Source organism: Hylobates moloch, unplaced genomic scaffold (assembly GCF_009828535.3).
Source record: "Hylobates moloch isolate HMO894 unplaced genomic scaffold, HMol_V3 SCAFFOLD_9, whole genome shotgun sequence".
In the NCBI taxonomy this organism is placed as follows: domain Eukaryota; kingdom Metazoa; phylum Chordata; class Mammalia; order Primates; family Hylobatidae; genus Hylobates; species Hylobates moloch.
In genome coordinates this window covers 121,145,221-121,164,573 of record NW_026652284.1, presented here as the reverse complement: position 1 = coordinate 121,164,573, position 19,353 = coordinate 121,145,221, and the positions used below count along the sequence as shown (strand labels likewise).

At 40.2% G+C, this 19,353-nt stretch overlaps 1 protein-coding gene across 20 annotated transcripts in view; it reads left to right on the top strand.

The window, feature by feature from the left end:
- The window catches only part of PTK2 (protein tyrosine kinase 2), a 350,940-nt gene that overhangs the window by 170,809 nt on the left and 160,778 nt on the right, over positions 1-19,353 (top strand). For all 20 annotated transcript variants that reach the window (XM_058444064.1, XM_058444062.1, XM_058444063.1 and 17 more), the window contains 2 exons: positions 8,328-8,468; positions 8,991-9,068. In XM_058444064.1, the coding sequence (XP_058300047.1) occupies positions 8,328-8,468; positions 8,991-9,068 (219 nt within the window). The remainder of the gene's footprint in view (positions 1-8,327; positions 8,469-8,990; positions 9,069-19,353) is intronic.

The following is a 19,353-nucleotide window of genomic DNA, read 5'->3' as shown; positions in this document are numbered from 1 at the left end:
GCCCATGTGCTTTTTTTTTCTGCCACCTTGAGCTGTACCTGGGTATCAGGTGACTCCTGGTGGCCAGAGAGGGCTCACACCCTAGAAACAGTGAGCCCTGATAGCCAGAGAGCGCTCACACCCTAGAAACAGTGAGCCCTCTCTTTCTAGGCTGTCTAGGAAACAGAGGTCAGACAGGACAGGGGGTTTTGGTTGAGTAGAGTCAATATGCAGTCATTGTGGGCGGTCACTTGGTGTGGGCTTAAATGCTGAGGTAGGAGTTGAGGGGGATTGGGGACTCATTGCAGAGTGTGCAGAGAGTGCAGAGTGTGCAGTATGATCTCTTTTTGGATCCTAGAATATAAATCTGACAGCAACATGGAGCACAGATTGAAAGCAAAAGGACAGAACCGAGAAGAGTTGGGAGGCGATTAAGGAGGATGAGATGTGCAATGATCAAGGCCTGGATGGAATGGCTTCTGTAAGAATGGGAGGGAAGGATGACTAGAGGGACTTGAGAAAACTTTTTTTTTTTTTTAGATACTGGGTCTTACTCTGTCGCCCAGGCTGGAGTACATTGGCACGATCCTGGCTCACTGCAGCCTCGGCCACTCAGGTTCAAGCAATTCTCCTGCCTCAGCCGCCTGAGTAGCTGGGATTACAGGCATGGAGACACGGTTTTACCATGTTGCCCCGGCTGTTCTCGAACTCCTGACTTAAGCCATCCACCTGCCTCCACTTCCCAAAGTGCTGGGATTATGGATGTGAGCCATCACACCCAGCCCAGAAAACTTTTTACAAACCAAATAACAGATGTGCTTTTTGAGCAATTCAATTGCTGCTGCTTGTGATGTAAATAGAATTAATTTTTAGCTACTGTTAGCTATGGATTCATCGGATTCATGGAGTGGCTCATAAATACGGTTCTTAGAACTGGTTTCTCACATGCCCTTTTTAATAAGGGAATCATTGTAATTTTGTGTACCCAATAATGTGTATTTGGCTTAGGAATTCATATCCTTAGCCCAAGGTTTTTTCACATTTGACATAAATGCTTTGAACATTGCACTGATTGCCATGAAACCTTTATGGAATATGGTACCAATATATGCCCATGGGGGTAACAACCATAATACAAATTAGGTGGTGTCTAGACAGTCCCTTCTTCAGAGCTATTGCCAATGAATCTTAAGCTAGCTAGAAATTCACACCAGTTTCTTGTTTCTTCTGAAATAGCTCTATAGAATGGCTAGGTCAGTTAGCATTGGCTTTTCCATAAACAGGCTACATTTGTTTCTCCAAAAATCATTTTGTTTTACCTGCTTTTTTTTCCTTTCTATTTATATTCGTAGAGGATTATTTTAATTAATATTCACATTGAATTGTTGAAAGATTGTTTTATTATCTTTAGTGAAACTTGGATTAGCTACGTTTTATGCCAAAAATGGAATCCGGGACATATGTGCCTCAATTACTAAGAATAATTTGCAAGTATTTTAATTTCCATCTCGTTGATGTTAGTAGTTTTAAAGACACATTTAAAAAATCACTATACCAGTAAAACTGTCAAACCCAAATTGAGGGACATTCTACAGAATTCTGATGATTATTCTTGAAAAATATCAAGGTCATGAAAGATAAGACCCAGAAGCCGTAACAGCTGGAGGAGGCTGAGGAGACAAGATGTGTAAATGCAGTGTGGAATCTGGAGCAGTGAAAGGACATTAGTGGACAACTAGTGAAACTGGAATCACTTCTGTAGTTCAGTTAGTGTTGTCCTACCAGTGGGTACCAAGGGTGCTCCCCATACTGGCATTGCAGCTCTACTCTGAGCTTAAATTAGGCAGCAAGTCAAAATAGGCAAATTTTAATTTATTACAATATAATTCACAGTAGAAACCTAATTTCAGAACTAGAAATGTTAAGAGATCAATAGTTATCAGTTTTTTTAGTATCTGATTCTCAAGTAATAATGTGGTTTCCTGGAATACTACCAGGAACACATGATTTTATTCTTGGAGAAACTAGTCATTATTTTCATTTCTAGGATGAGCAGGTGACTATTTTAAGCTTAATATTTTCGCCAAGCACAGAAATGCCTAGCTTGGTACAATATTCAGCAGTGAATTCCTGTTATCTGCTATGTGCCAGGACCTGAGTTGGGGATGCTGGGAGGGAGTGAAACCTGGCCTCTGCTTACAGAGCTTATCATCTGATGTGGGCCCTGAAGATAGGAGTAAGAAGAAGCTCTCTTCATGCACTGTTATCTGCATTTAAAGCATTTGGTGTTTGGGTTGATAAGTTATTCCTTAAAAGCTCTCTTATTGCAGATTTTCCTTGGCATTGCCTTACAACCTTTGCATTTGGGAAGCCCTAGGAATCTGTTGTTGCTAGCAGCATCTGATAATCATTAGGTTGACTAATAGGAAATTATTTTTGTAGCTCAACATGGATGAATAGCAGCAGTTCCTAGTAATACCACTTCATTTTGAGGAAGTATCAAATTCTTAGTAAATTTATCACTATACATACATGGGTTTAAAATAAAATAGTGTGCATAGATGCCTTGTTTCCAAAATCCAGGCTAACACAAGCAGGTGTTCAAACTTGAAATGCAATGCAGAACAGTCTTGTTTACTTATACAAGTTCTGCAAGTGTATTGATTAATATCCAGAGATTCTAGGCAGTTAGATTTTGTGGAATTTTTTTCCTCAGTGAGTAATTAGGAAAGAACTAATGCTTTCTAAGATATCCTTCTCATAAAAACTAATTTTGGAGTTTCTTTCAGACAGCAGAGATTTTCTAGTTTCTGTCCAGCACTGAACACGATAGGTTTGGAACTCACAGTCCTCATTGGCAGTCACATTTATGTACAGACCATAAGAACTTGGGTATATTCCTGCCAAAGGCGCCGACAATTTTAGTTGGCGGAGAATGAGAGAGTTGTTTCTGTGTCCATAAGAAACTAACTCTGAATGATAGCGTTTTCCTTTACTCCAGCTGCTTCAGCTTACTGGTTTGTTGCATTGTTTGTTGCTCTCACTTCTTGGTTCTCAGCTTGTTAATATGTAGGATGAGCAAGGTAACACCGCCTACAGAAAAAGCAGCACATTTTCCCTCGTTCAGCTGAATGAGACAAATATAGTAAAATTAGAGTCCAGACTGTCTCTTAACATTGCATAGTTATTACTTTCAAACACATTTGCCCCAGTTACTCGGAAGTTTTCCAGCAGGTTAAATTATTGGGGAGAGGAGTTGAGTTCTTTACCACCACACATATTCCGTGTCTAAGAGTTTGGGATGAGAAAATGAGGATCAAACCAAATTAACTCACTTTATTTAGCAAAGGTTGATGGCTTCAATCCCTGTTGTAGAAGAACAACACACAACTTCTTTTAAGTTTCTTAGTCATCAGGAGACACTGAGAAATAAGAGACCAAGAGAAACAATGAGGGCTTGAATTTAAAGGAGACAGAGGGTAGAGAGTTGTTGGGTTACATTTGAAGAATGTTATGGGTGTAAAGTCTAACAGGACTTAGTTACTGGTCTAATGTGGGAGGAGGAAGAAGAAAGTACAGGGCCTGGCCTCAGATTTCTCTCCCATACACGTAAGTGCTGTCTAATGCTACTAGTCAAGAGGCAGAATATTGAAGCAGAATCTGAATTGGACTGCCAGTGATGCATTCAGCTGTGTTAAGTAGTGAACTAGAAGTGCCTTGAGACTATGGAGGTCAAAGGGAAGGGATATAGGAAAGAGTAAGTTCAGAGTAATGGAGTTGCAACTAAGTTAGATGTATATGTTAGGGTCCAGTCGGGTAGGGCCAATAAGCCACCACGGCTGGAATCTCAGTGCTCTTAGTGGCAGGTTTTAGATGTCTGTGAGAAACTGCAATGGAACTGTCAGGTAGGCAAGTATATATATATGCATTTGAAGCTCAAGAGCAGATTCTATTTCCTCGACTTCTATCTCTGTTACTTCATAGAGTATTTTAGGTTAATTTTTAAAAGCATTGAACAAATGAGCAAATGTCAGTATATTATAATATTGCCAATAATTTATATATAAACCAACAGCTGGTTGGGAATTAGGTACAAAGCAGAGAATTGACTTTTTTTCTAGACCTATTTTACATAGTTTTTGATCACTGCATCTCAGTATTTACCTGAGTTGAAATATTCCTCTTAGAGTTATGAGTGAATATACCAACGTTTGGTTAATGTTAATAGAAATGTTTTGTCATTGTGTTCTGGTCCCTTCGTTCAGTTGACAACTATTCCTTGCAACTACTACCATATTCCAATTTATTGTATCATACATAGATTTTTGATATTCCAGGGCTTTTGCCGGACTTATTTTCTGTTAATACTTGTAGATGGGAGACATTTCTTACACTTAGAGCATTTGTACATTGAGGCAGCATGTTCTATGTCAGAAGTTTGAAACTAAAGAAGTCTGACTATCTTCCCACTTACTTACTAGAAAGTGAAATCTAATTTATCACAGGATAGACTAGATTTTATTCTTTCATATTATCTGTTTGAGAGTTTGCCAGAATCCAAGTTGTTATGGCAGAGACATATAATTATTTATTGTAAAGCACATCATTGAGTTTCAGCTGCGGGCTACACTCTTTTGTTTGGGGTAACAAGACAGCACATGCTCCCTTCTCACCAACGTGGATCTTACATAAGTGCCATGTCTAAAAATACATTCAAAGCAGTATGAGACCCATAGGGATGTGGTGATTGTTTCTTCCTGGTTTCTTCTGTCAAGCAGAGCATCTTAGAAAAGAAGGTGTTTGAATTGGTCGCATAGCAAGTAAAAAGAAATCAGGCAGTTCTGGATTAGAATCACAATTCTTCTACCCCCTCGTTGTTACCTAGTGTTTCAGTCTCTGTTTGCTCAGTAATATGTGAAAAATAGTATCTCCCTTGCAAGGGTCATTGTGAAGACTTTGTTTATTTCCACGGAAGGGCCTACAGATGTCTTTTCTGCCATCATTTGTGTGTGTGTGTGTGTGTGTGTGTGTGTGTTGTGTGTGTGTGTGTGTGTGTGTGTGTGTGTTAGCGCCTAATAGCACTATATGCACAGAATTATACTGTTCCTCCTGTAGCCATGAATGAAGATCAGAATGCTCTTTTTCCAGCTGTACTCTGAATTTATTGAGGATAGATACCTGTTCTGATTATGCAGTGTATGCCAAGTGCCAAGTACAGAGTAGAATTTCCTTAGTGGATTTGTTCTAGGTCCAAAGTGTAGCGGGCCTGCTTCTTAGAGACTGCTTTATATTCAGCAAAGTCCCAAGATATACTATATTGTTAATTTATAAGGAGAAAAACATCATGTAGGTAGCTACAAGCAGTACTCAAATCTCCATGTCCAATCTGCATGCTCTGTTGTAGAGTCTGTCTACATAGGTGATCATAAGCAGAGAATGTTTACAAAGCCTGGAGTCAAACCAAGAATATGCTTCTCAGACTTTTGTTTATAGAGCATCTGAGGCTAACTCTCCGTATGATACATTTTATAGTCAAGCCTTGCTAACCTTGAACCCATTTTATTGCTCTTCAGTTTAAGTTCTGTGAAGCTGTAATTAATCCTTTTCAAAACAGCTATAATTCTCTTACTCCACTCTGTCATGCTCACCTGTCAAAACCTCAGCCCTGGTTAAAACCAGCTATTGGTCAGCTTACTTGGCTTTGGCCTTCTCTTCTGTCTTCCTTTTATTTGCAGGTGCCATCCAGTCCCGTGTATTTAAATACTTCAGCTGGTGGCTCTGAAATTTCTACCAACAGTGCTGCCCTCTCCTGAGCTCCAAACTTATATCCAAATGTCTCCTTGATGGTTTATGTTGGAAGACTTTAAGATCAAACACATGTACAGGATTAACATGACTTTATTTTTTTCTCCAAGCCTGCCTCTTATGTTTGCCTATTTGTTCCATCTAAAACTCTAGTTTTCCTGGATTCTTCACTTTCCAGTTGTCTCGCATATGATCATCCAAATGTCCCAAGAGTGCCCATTTCTCTCCTTCACCACTACCTTGGGGTCCATGCCACTAGTGTCTGTTACAGTGACCTGACTGGTCTTTCTGCTTTCACTCCTACACACTCCCCCAACCCTCTGTGTGCAAGAGCAGAGCAAGCTTTTTAAAGTAAAAGTCACATGCCTTAGGTAATCCTCCCATGTCCCACTATCTTGGGTCATTGAATTCCTGTCTTCAGGAATCTTGTCCTCTGCCTTACCTTAACCTCTCACTCTGGTCTTCTTCATTTCCAGTAATCGGACCCCCTCCCTAATTGTGTGTATCCTTCTCTCTGACCATAGCTCCTGTCTTTCCAGCTCACTTTCTGTAGTATCCCAGATCCAGTAATCCTTGGATCCTACTAGGACCTTCAAGCCACTACAGACAGGCTATTACCTCCATGACCCCACCAAAGTATGCCATGCCCTCCTAGTTTACTGTGTACGTGACTTAGCAGCCACACCTCAACCTGGGCCCCTGGCTGCTCCCCATGTCCCTGACCCACTGAGATTAGCAGGTCACCGAATCCATCTTCCCTGTCTGCTGGGCCAGCCAGGACCTTCCGTTGAACTCCACTGGGCCCTTACTGGCCCGCTTGACAGCTCCACTTGGATTTCTGATATTCTTCTGGCATTCTTTCTGACTTTTACCCACCAAACTGCTCCTCTTACAATTTTTGCCATTTCAGTTTAATGGCAACTCTTAACTATCAGCATATCCTGTTGGTTCTATGTTTAAAATAAATCCATTGGAGTCCAGTTACTCTGAAAAAAAAAAAAAAAAAAAAAAGGAAGAAAGCTAGGATCTGACTACTTGACTACTTCTCACCCTCTTTCTGGTTCTGTACTTGTGCCAACTGTCTCGTCCTGCCTGGATTGTTTGGGTTGCCCCGACTTGGTCTCTCCTGCTCCTTTCATACTGTTCACAACGCAGTGGCCAGAGTATCCCTGTTAAAACCTAATTCAGGCTGGGCGCAGTGGCTCATGCCTGTAATCCCAGCACTTTAGGAGGCTGAGGCGGGTGGATCAGTTGAGGTCAGGAGTTCAAGACCAGCCTGGCCAACATGATGAAACCCTGTCTCTACTAAAAATACAAAAATTAACCAGGTGTGGTGGTGCACACCTGTAATCCCAGCTACTCAGGGAGGCTGGGGCAGGAGAATCACTTGAGCCTGAGAGGCAGAGGTTGCAGTGAGCCGAGATCATGCCACTGCACTCCAGTCTGGGCGACAGAGTGAGACCCTATATATATAAACAAAAAAAAAAAACCTAAGTCAGATAATGTCACTCCTCTTCTCAAAGTCTCCTGAGGGCTTGGCATCTCGTCGGAGTCAAAGCCAAGTTGTTACCATGGCCTGCATTTTCTTGCCCCTCTTCCTTAGACCTCATCACATGCCCTTTATCCATGGCCTCCTCAGGCTACTTCACACACCAAGGACTGGGGGTTTGCTGCTTGGAAAGCATTTACCTCCACTCTGCAGATTTCCATGTGTATAAGTAGAAAACTCAAATAAGCAAAAAAGGACTGGAAGACCACTTATCATCTTACTTCATGAAGAGAGCAAAAGCATCGTTGCTTTATCTCCTTCATGGGTACATTGCTGTGTGCTCACCAGGACCCACACATGTGTTCTTGCCTTTTAAAGGCATCTGTACTCTACGCTGACTGTTTTGTCATCTTTTTTCATGTAACAATGTAATATGGGTTTTAATGCCAGTAAATTAGTTCTCCAAAACAGTTCTTGAGGCTGCATAGAATGTTGGTTGAGAAGATAGGTACACCATAGTTTACGTAACCAGGCTGTCTATTACTGTAAACAGTTCTGCAGTGAATCTTTGTTCCTGAATCTTTGCATGTATCTCTAATCATTTCTAAAGAATAATGTCCTGGAATTTTATTTTCTGGGTCAAGCATTGTGGTTTTTTTAAAGTTTTTGATTTGTGCTGTCCTTCAGAAAGATATACTGTTTTTTCCCTCCTAACAGTGGAATGTGCAAGTACCTTTATACCTTTGGCCTGGTCTTTTCTGAGTCATGTGCACATATATTACAAACTTCTGTTTAAGAAATAAAACTCTATACATGAACTTTACAGTTAAAAATGGTTAAGATGGTAAATTTTATGTTATATGCATTTTGCCACAATTAAAAGAAAGAAAGCTCTGATAAATACATTTATAGTTACTTGACAAGTATACTTTTTGGCAGTAATACAAATGTAGGTGTTAGTAAGTAGTTGGTAGGAGAGAAAACTTAGCATTATTGTTGTGGTCTTTACTCATTGCTGATTTTTACAAGATGTTTTGGTAATTTTGTCATGTAGGCCAAAACACTAAGAAAACTGATCCAACAAACATTTAGACAATTTGCCAACCTTAATAGAGAAGAAAGTATTCTGAAATTCTTTGAGATCCTGTCTCCAGTCTACAGATTTGATAAGGAATGCTTCAAGTGTGCTCTTGGTGTAAGTATGGGAATGTGGGAAATAGTGGGCTAGTTTGATTTTACTTTTTCTTATCTCTTACTGTATATCTAAATTTCTGATAAAAAAATGCTAACTTGTCCCATTTTTTTTCAATAAAATGATATTTTGTCATTTTACTGTGTGAAAAATAGAGAAAGAAAATAATGTGAGAATAAAATCACCTTTTTAAAAACGGCATGCCTATTTTCATAATTAGATATTTTTTATTTTATCCCTGTGATTTGTTAATTGTTCTCTAAGGGCTAGTTTACCTATTTAGATAATCATCCCAGAGAAACCCTTGGTATTAGGCATGCTGGAATAAGCACAGTGCACTTTGTGCAGGCTTAACAGATCCTGGGTCGATGAAGTTATAAATATTTTATCTTACTTGGTTAGATAGATTAATAGCAAACCAAACCAGCCCCTGCTTTGGTCCTTTAACATATCCACGGCTCTTTATCTAAAGTATTTCTTTTTTTCTTCTGCCACCTCTGTTCTCACTTGTTTCACCTTCAAAAGTCAAGCTGGATTATTTCAGTGGAACTGGCAATCGGCCCAGAAGAAGGAATCAGTTACCTAACGGACAAGGGCTGCAATGTAAGTCTGCTCTGACCTTTCAGGAACTTGGCTTTAGACAAAGAAGAATCAAATTAAGGAAATGGGGCATTCCTTTGGAAAAGCTCATTTTACAATTAAATTTTCCTATTGCACTGCATTTATTGTTCAATGGAGTGGGGGACAAGTAAGAGAAAGTCTAGGTGCTGTTGAAATACCTCGGAATTACTTAGTTTTGGAAGGAAAGGAATCATACAAACCTTATATGTGTTAGTGAGACCTGAATGGGGTTGTTACTGTTTATCTGGAGAAGTTTTAAATACTAATTTTTAAAATTAAGTTCTGAATGGTTTGGGTATATTTGTACTGGCATCTTACCCTTTGAAACAGTCTCTTCAGGTTATTTCCAGGAAAAAAAAAAATTATACATTTACAGTTCTCTTGAAAGCCTTATTAGCCTTATTTACCTTGAAGAAAAAATGTCCATCAGATGGAAACTGACACTTCTACCCCAGACCTCACTTCTTTTGTTACCTTCCTAGCAGAAGTGCTGACCATTTCCTGTGTGATCCTTCTCATTCTTCCAACAAGTACTATTGAGAACCTGCTTGGTGCCAGGCAGTCTAGAGGTTTGAGATACAATAAGGAAGAAAACAGAGAGAAGTCTTTTGTCTTTATGTAGCTTATAGTTAAGTGCACAAAATAAATATGGAATACATCTGGTCATACAACAATAAGTACCGAGACGAAAAGTAGAACAGTGTAAGGGTGGGTGTACTGAGAAGGGCATGGTCCCATTTAGATGAGTGTTCAGGGAACGTGATTCTAGGGGCTTCTTCTCAGGCCTTGCACTAGTAACAGTTCTTTTCCACTTAACGTAGTTTAGTGATTTGAACTTTTTACTTAATTTATTCATACCTTGACCTGTACATATAATTTTCTATACATATATAAATGTGCCAAACCGTGTCTGACCTGCTTTTTTCCAGGTGTGCTCTGGTTTCCATTCCCACTCTGCTCAGCTCCTGCCTCTACCATTCTTTTCACCCTTCTCTGTAACCCCCCACCCCCTGCCCATACTTAACATGTAAGTGACTTAATAATCTTCTATGTTTTTCCCCATATTCCTGTTTTGTTATTCAGAAAAGGGGTCATCATCAGGCACACTGTCCTGCTTGGTTATTTCACTCCGTGAACCTGGTAGAGATTTTTTCAAGCCCCGCCTTTCTTTGCCCCTTCCTCCCTGTGGGCCAGATGGGATTCTGTGAAGGGCAATTACTTTGCTTTTAGATTTCTGCCCCAAGACAATAACATAATAAATACTCCTTTATATATAATCTATGTACTACTGCTTTTTCTCCTTATGGAAGAGATTTCCAAGGATGGAACTGCAGGGTTCATTTCAAATAGTTACAATTTTAAAAGAAGCTGTTGGATTGCTTTTCAGAAAAGCTAGGAAACTTCATATTGTCACTGGCAGTGTCTGAGAGTACTGTTTTTGCGCTCATTGGATGGCAGTTTTAATAGCTCTTTTAATTTTTCCATTTTAATAGATATAAAGTTATTCTTGTAACTTTTTTGCTCACTTAGATGTAAAGCAAGGACCTAGTAACTTTAAACATATTTTCATGTCTTGGCTATTTCTCTTCTCACCTTTGTAAATTCACTGCTCATATCATATACTTTGCCTATTTTACCAACACAGTTGTCCTTTTAATAAGTCCCTTTACACATCAAGGAAATCAGTGTGTTTTCCTGTTATCTTTTTTATTATTTTTTTCCCCAAATCTCGTGTTGGCTGTTGACTTTAAACAGACCGGCCTCCCTTGTCCCACATCCTAAGGATGACAACTGTCCTGACTTCTGCCATCAGTGATTAAATCTCATTAAATGCTGCTGTGACAGCTGGATATTCACAGAGGAAAACAAATTTTTGTGAAATTTTGTGAAAGTGGGTTTGATATTATGTTTCAGGACTTCTTTAATACCCTTCAATAAGATCTCAATCTTTTTCATATAGGTCTTCCATATTAAACCAATTCATAAGTATTTTATAGTTTTGGGCCTTATTTTGAATGACTTTTTGGGGTTTTTTTTTTTTGTTTTTTTTTTTTTGAGACGGAGTCTCACTCTGTCGCCCAGGCTGGAGTGCAGTGGCGCAATCTCGGCTCACTGTAAGCTCCGCCTCCCGGGTTCACGCCATTCTCCTGCCTCAGCCTCTCCGAGTAGCTGGGACTACAGGCGCCCGCCACCACGCCTGGCTAATTTTTTGCATTTTTAGTAGAGACGGGGTTTCACCGTGGTCTCGATCTCCTGACCTCGTGATCCGCCCGCCTCGGCCTCCCAAAGTGCTGGGATTACAAGCGTGAGCCACCGCGCCCGGCCTTTGGGGTTTTTTTTTGCCACTTGCAATTTAAAATTTATATTGTGAGCATAGAAGAATATTCTTGATTATTGTATATCATATAGTCTGCAACCTTATTATTGATTAAATAGGTTTTTTATTAGAATTTTGGATTTTATAAGTATATAATAATATAATCAACAAAAGAATAATTTTACCTTTCCCCTTATATAGTTTTTTCTTTTAGTCACAAGAAGCTCAAAGATCATGTTTAATAACAGGGCAGTAGACAATATTCCTATTTTGTTTTAGATTTTAATTTATCAATTAAAAGTGTGTCATTATTTGGGATTGTTTTTGTTGTTGAGTTTTAATAACATCTCTTTAATATTTTGATCTTTTGCTTAGTTTTATGAGTAGCTCCTAAATTTAATCAAAGACCCTTTGAGCATCTATTGATATGATCCTTTTTTCTCCTTTATTATTATAGTAGGTTATATTAATAGTTATGGTAATATTGAGCCAATTAATAATACACAATATGCTTCTAAAATGTTGAGTTATATTTGTAGAATTTTTACAACTATTTGTAAGTGAGATTAATCTAGAGTTTTCTTTTTTATGTTAGCTTTATTAGACATGGTGTTAAAGTTATATTAATTTCATTAGGTGAATTGGAATCTTTCAGTGATTTTTTTTTTTTTAAACTTTTTAAGCTCAGGGGTACATGTGCAGATTTGTTATATAGGTAACCTCGTGTCACACAGTTTACCGTACAGATTATTTTGTCACCCAGGTATTAATCCTAGTACTGATTAGTTATTTTTCCTAATCGCCTCCCCACTTGTACCCTCCACCTTCTGGTAGGCCCCAGTGTCTGTTGTTGCTCTCTGTGTGTCCTTGTGTTCTCATCTTTTAGCTTCCCTTATAAGTGGGAGCTAAAAGATGCAGTATTTAGTTTTCTATTCCTGTGTTATTTTGCTAAAGATAATGGCCTCCAGCTCCATCCATGTTCCTGCAAAGAAGATGATCTCATTCCTTTTTTTGGCTGCATAATATTCCATGGTGTGCATGTACCACATTTCCTTTATCCATTCTACCATCGATGGGCATTTAGGTTGATTCCATGTCTTGGCTATTGTGAATAGTGCTGCATTGGATGTACATGTATATGTGTCTTTATAAAAGAACAATTTGGCCGGGCACGGTGGCTTTTGTCTGTAATCCCAGCACTTTGGGCGGCCGAGGCAGGCGGATCACGAGGTCAGGAGATGGAGAACATCCTGGCTAACACGGTGAAACTCTGTCCCTACTAAAAATACAAAAAATTAACCGGGCGTGGTGGCATGAGCCTGTAGTCCCAGCTACTCGGGAGGCTGAGGCAGGAGAATGGCATGAACCTGGGAGGCGGAGCTTGCAGTGAGCTGAGATCGCACCACTGCACTCCAGCCTGGGCAACAGAGCGAGACCCCGTCTCGGAAAAAAAAAAAAAAAAAAAAAATTTATATTTCTTTGGGTATATACCCAGTAATGGGATTGCTGGGTTGAATGGTACTTCTGCTTTTAGGTGTTGAGGAATTGCCACGCTGTCTTATTATTTTATGTATAATTGTGAGGTACATTCCTTCAATGCCTAGTTCATTAAGGTGTTTTAACATGAAGAGATGTTGAATTTTATTGAACACCTTTTCTGCATCTGTCAAGATGATCCTGTGGTTTTTGTTTTTAGTTCTGTTTATGTGATGAATCACATTTATTGATTTGCATATGTTGACCCAGCCTTGCATCCCAGGAATAAAGAAAGCCTACTTGATCATGGTGGATTAGCTTTTTGATGTGCCATTGCTGGGTTTAGTTTGCTAGTATTTTGTTGAGGATTTTTGCATCTATGTTCATTAATAATATTGGCCTGACATTTTCTATTTTTGTTGTGTCTCTGCCAGGTTTTGGTATCAGAATAATTCCAGCCTCATAGAATGAGTTAAAGAGGAGTCCCTCCTTTTCAGTTTATTGGAATAGTTTTAGTAAGAATGGTACCAGCTCAGCTGTATACATCTGGTAGAATTCAGCTGTGAATCCATGTGGTGCTGGGCTTTATTGGGTTGGTAGGCTATTTATTACTGATTCAATTTCAGAGCTCATTATTGGTCTCTTCAGGGCTTCAGTTTCTTCCTGGCTGAGTCTTGGGAGGGTTTGTATGTCCAGGAATTTATCCATAGCTTCTAGATTTTCTGGTTTATGTGCATAGAGGTCTTCCTAATATTCTCTGATAGTTATTTGTATTTCTGTGGGGTTGGTGGTAATATCCCCCTTTTCATTTCTAGTTGTGTTTACTTAGGTCTTCCTCTTCTCTTCTTTATTAATCCAGGTAGTGGTCTATTTTATTAATTTTTAAAAAAAAAACAACTCTTGGACTCGTTTTGGTTTAGCAACAGGCAGGAATGGTTTTTCCCATCTCACTCTCCTTCAGTTCATCCTGGTTTTGGTTAGTTCTTTTCTTCTTCTAGTTTTGGGGTTGGTTTGCTCTTGGTTCTCTATTTCTTTTTTTGCGATCTTAAGTTGTTAAACTGAGATCTAACTTTCTGATGTCGGCATTTAGTGCTACAAATTTACCTGTTAACACTGCCTTACCTGTGCCCCAGAGATTCTGGTACATTGTGTCTTGGTTCTCATTCATTTCAAAGCACTTCTTGATTTCTGCCTTAATTTCATTATTTGCCCAAAAGTCATTCGGGAGCAGTTTATTAAATTTCCATGTAATTGTGTGGTTTTGAGCAAATTTCTTAGTCATGATTTCTAACTTGGCCATGCTGTGCTCTGAGAGAATGTTTATTATGATTTCAGTTCTTTTGCATTTGCTGAGTACTACAAATTTACCTCTTTATACTGCCTTCCCTGTGCCCCAGAGATTCTGGTCCATGGTGTCTTCGTTCTCATTCATTTCAAAGCACTTCTTGATTTCTGCCTTAATTTCATTGTTTACCCAAAAGTCATTCAGGAGCAGTTTATTCAATTTCCATGTAATTGTGTGGTTTTGAGCAAATTTCTTAGTCATGATTTCTAATTTGGCCGTGCTGTGCTCTGAAAGAATGGTTGTTATGATTTCAGTTCTTTTGCATTTGCTAAACAGTGTTTTGTGTTCAATTATATAATTGATTTTAGAGTATGTGCCATATGGTGATGAGATGAATGTGTATTTTGTTGCTTTAGGGTGGAGAGTTCTGTAGATGTCTATCAGGTCCATTTGATCCAATGTTGAATTCAAATCATGAATATGTTTGTTAATTTCCTGTCTCAGTGATCTACGTAATATTGTCAGTGGGGTGTTAAAGTCTCCCACTATTATTGCATAGGAGTCTAAGTCTCTTTGAAGGTCTCTAATAATTTGGTTTATTAATATGAGTGCTGCTATTTGGTTTTTTATATATTTAGGATAGTTAGGTCTTCTTGTTGAATTGAACCCTTTATCATTATGTAATGCCCTTCTTTGTCTTTTTTAACTGTGTTGGTTTAAAGTCTGTTTTGTCTGAAATTAAGATTGTAACCCCTGTTTTTTTCTGTTTTCCATTTGAATGATAGATTTTTCTCCATTCCTTTATTTTGAGCCTATGTGTGTCATTGCATGTGAGATAGATATTCTGAAGACAGCATACCAATGAATCTTGGTTCTTTATCCAGCTCTGTGTCTTTTAATGGGGGCATTTAGCCCATTAACATTCAAGGTTAGTATTGATATGTGTGGATTTGATCCTGCCATCATGGTGTTAGCTTGCTATTAGGCAAACTTGTTTGTGTGGTTGCTTTATAGTGTCACTGGTCTGTGTTTTTGTAATGGTTGGTAACGGTCTTTCCATATTTAGTGCTCCTTTCAGGAGCTCTTGTAAGGCAGGTCTCATGGTAACAAATTTCTTCGCATTTGCTTGTCTGAAAAGGATCTTATATCTCCTTTATGAAGCTTAGTTTGGTTGGAATTACAAAATTTCACGTTGGAATTTCTTCCAGAATGTTGAATGTTGGCCACCAATCTCTTCTGGCTTGTAGAGTTTCTACTGAGAGGTCTGCTGTTTATCTGATGGGCCTTCCTTTGCAGGTGACCTGGCCCTTCTAGTTTCCTTTAACATTTTTTCTTTCATTTCCACCTTGAAGAATTTCATGATGATGTGTCTTGGGAATGATCTTCTCGTGGAGTATCTTACTCTGCCTTTCCTGAAATTGAATGTTGACCTCTCTAGCTAGGTTGGGAAAGTTTTCATGGATCATATCCTGATATATGTTTTCCAAGTTGCTTACACTCTCCCCAGCTCTTTCAGGGACAGCAGTGAGACATAGATTTGGTCTCTTTACATAATCCTGTATTTCACAGAGGCTTTCTTCATTCCTTTTCATTCTTTTTTCTCTATTCTTTTCTGACTGTCCTATTTCAGAAAGACAGCTTTCAAGCTCTGAAATTCTTTCCTCAACTTGGTCTATTAGGCTATTAATACTTATGGTTGCATTATGAAATCTTTGGAGTGTGCTTTTCAGCACCATCAGGTTGATTATGTTCTTTTCTATTCTGGCTATTTTTTCTCTTAGCTCCCGTATTGTTTTATTGTGATTCTTAGCTTCCTTGGATTGGGTTTCAATGTACTCCTACATCTCAATGATCTTCATTCCTATCCATATTCTGAATTCTATTTCTGTCATTTCAGCCACCTCAGCCCAGTTCAGAACGCTTGCTGGAGAGGTGGTGTGGTCATATAGAGGAAAGAAGGCACTCTGGCTTTTTGAGTTGTTAGATTTCTTGCAGTGGTTCTTTCCATCTTTTGGGCCGACGTTTCTTCAACCTTTGAAGTTGCTGACCTTTGGATTTTGGTTGTTTGTTTATCCTATTTGATTACCTTGAGGATTTGATTGTGGTAAGGGGGACTCAACTGACTGGCTTCATTTCTGGAATATTTTAGGGGGCCAGTGCCCAGCTCCCAACTCCTGGACTGTGTGCTCTAATTCTGGGAGACTGGTATTGTTCTCTGGCTCCTGGAGGTTAGGAATCCACTGCACTTGTAGGGTGTTGGGAGTAGGGGTGCTCCCAGACCACTGGTCACTACACTCCAATAGGTGTTGTCAGCCAAAGCATTTCACAGTGTGGTGGCATAGGATCCGTCCTTGTTTCCATGTGCCAGCAGCAGTGGCAGCACAGTGGGGTGCACGCTCATCAGCCCAGCAGGTTGGGTGCCTGTCTCCATTTGATCATTCACTACAGTGGCAGTAGCAGTATGGTTTGGGTGGGGGGTGCCTGTTGGCAACTGTGCAGCATTGGTGCTGGTGGTGGTGGTGGTAGCACAGGGTTGGGTTGCTGGCAGGCCCAGGTCTGTGTGTGTAGTCTGTGCACTGTAAGCATAGGTGTTTGCTCTGGGTAGGGGAGAATCTGCTGTTCTCTGTGCTTGCTTTCACTTTTGGGGTAATGTTGACATAAGCGTGGGATGCTGGCAGTGGGGACAGGGCTCGTTGGCTCTGTGCCTGCCGAGGCTCCACCTGAGGTAGCTGTCAGGCATGGGTGAGTTTTGGGGTTGCATGCACACATACACTGGTGAGGCATGGAAGGCAATACCTGCCTGCATACGCAGGTGCCAGCAAAACTCTGTTGGGGATTGCTGTGGGCTAGAGGAACCTGCAGTGTGAGGAGGGAGCGGGTGGGCTGGTGTGTGGCAATGGGGGCTGCCCTGCGGGAGCTCTCTGCTGATCAGAAGCGGTCAGCCACTGCAGGAGCTATGATGTGGGCCCCCAGGGCACCCAAGGCTACCCTGCAAGCAGGCACGTTCAGGCTGGGATCCCAGGAGAAGCCAGAAGCCCAAGGGGTGCTCAGGTCGGACTAACCCCCTTCTGATAGGTAAGCCCACCCTGCAGAGTTCAGGTCCAACAGTTCCCTAGGTCTAAAGTCTCTTATGGGGGCAAGTCAGGGCTTCCCTGGCCGTGTTCCACTACAGACACTCCTGCACCAAACCCTCTGGGCTCCACCTCAGCTGGCTGCAATCCCTACCACTTCTCTAAGCAGCTCTCCCTGCCACCTCAAGTGTCCATAGTAATTGAGGGGCCCCCTGCTGGGATTTAAGAGGCCTATAGTGAGAGCAGGTTGCTCCTTGCCAGTTCCACTCACCCATTCCCCCAGGGTAATTGTGGGCCAGGAATGAGTCTTGGTGTGCAGTAGCCTCTTGCAGGGTTCCCAGCTTCCTCTCCCTTCAGCCCAGCTTCTGTGTCTTTCCTTCATCCATTCTCGGTGCCTTCCCTCTCTCTGGTGATTTTTAATGGCCTGAAATGTTTTAATTCAAATTGGAATTGCGTGTTTTTTAAAGACTAGGTAGAATTGATCTATGTAACAACATGATGCCTTTTTAAATGGTAGGTGTTTATCTTTTTAATCACTTCAATAGTAATAGATCTTTTTTGAGACAGGGTCTCACCCTGTCACCCAGGCTGGAATACAGTGGCACGATCATGGCTTACTGCAACCTCTGCCATCTGGGCTCAAGCAGTTCTCCTGCCACAGTCTCCCAAGTAGCTTGGGACTACAGGTACACACCATTACCCTCGGCTAATTTTTGTATTTTTTTGTAGAGAGGGGGTTTTGCCATGTTGCCCAAGCTGGTCTCAAACTCCTGGGTTCAAGTAATCTGCCCACCCCAGCCTCCCAAAGTGCTGAGATTACAGGCGTGAACCACTGTGCCTGGCCTAATAGTGATTGATCTATCCAGATTTTCCACGTCTGTCAACTTTGGTAATTTAGCATATTATCCATTTCTCTACATTTTCATCTTGCTGCCATAGAGTTACCTCTCATAGATCTCTTAAAATCTTTCCAGTAACTTTGTCTCTATATTCCTGTTTCATGCCTAAGCTCTTTTGATTTGGCTCTTTTTCAGACTTGTAAAGGTCTGTCTATTCTGATTGTTTTTTGAAGGACAAGTTTAGTGATGTATTGCAGCAGTACTATTAATTTTCATTGATTTCAGTATTTTTCTTCATTAATTCTGTTTTTGTAGTATCTTCATTATTTTTGTCTTTTTATTGTGCTCTTCCCTTTAAGTGCATCTTTAAAATGTATTCTTGTTTACTTTGGAGGCCATTTTCTTCTTGCACAACTTTTAATATGTCTTACCTTTCTAGGTATGTGGTATTCTTCTTTTCATTGTATTTCTGTATACTCATTTGATATTTTATCTTTGGCTAGGCACGGTGGCTCATGCCTGTAATCCCAGCACTTTGGGAGGCTGAGGCAGGTAGATCACCTGAGATCAGAAGTTTGAGACCAGCCTGGCCAACATGACGAAACACCATCTCTACTAAAAATACAAAAATTAGCCAGGCGTGGTGGCACCTGTAGTCCCAGCTACTTCAGTACACTTTGAGGCAGGAGAATCACTTGAACCCGGGAGGTGGAGATTGCAGTGAGCTGAGATCATGCCACTGCACTCCAGGCTGGACGATGGAGTGAGACTCCATCTCAAAAACAAAACCAAGAACAAAAATTTTATTTTTATTTCTCTTTTTCATTATAGCATTATTTAGAAGAATATTATTTAAGTTTCAAGTAGCCCTGGGGTTTTATCTCATTTTTGTTTCTATGAGCATATTATGAGCCAAAAATTTCATATTGGCTTATGAGCAGGTAATACGATTTTTAAATGTTAACTGTTTCGCAGTTGTTAAGATCTTCTTTATGGCCAAGCGTATGATTTTTATAAATGTTCCTTGAAAATATATATGTATGTTTTCCATTTGCGTTTATAAGGACCTCTGGGCCTATGAAATAAGAGGTATTAGTTATGTAAAGTAGAAGAACGCAAGATTGGAACAATCAGGATAGAGCCCCCAGAAGATTCCCTGCACTGCACTTCCCACATTTCTGCCTGCCACACTCCTCCTTCTCCTCATTTGTTCTGCCTCCCATGGGTGAACTTCATGTTCCTGAATGAGACCAACCCTCTGCTATGTAATGGCTTCTAT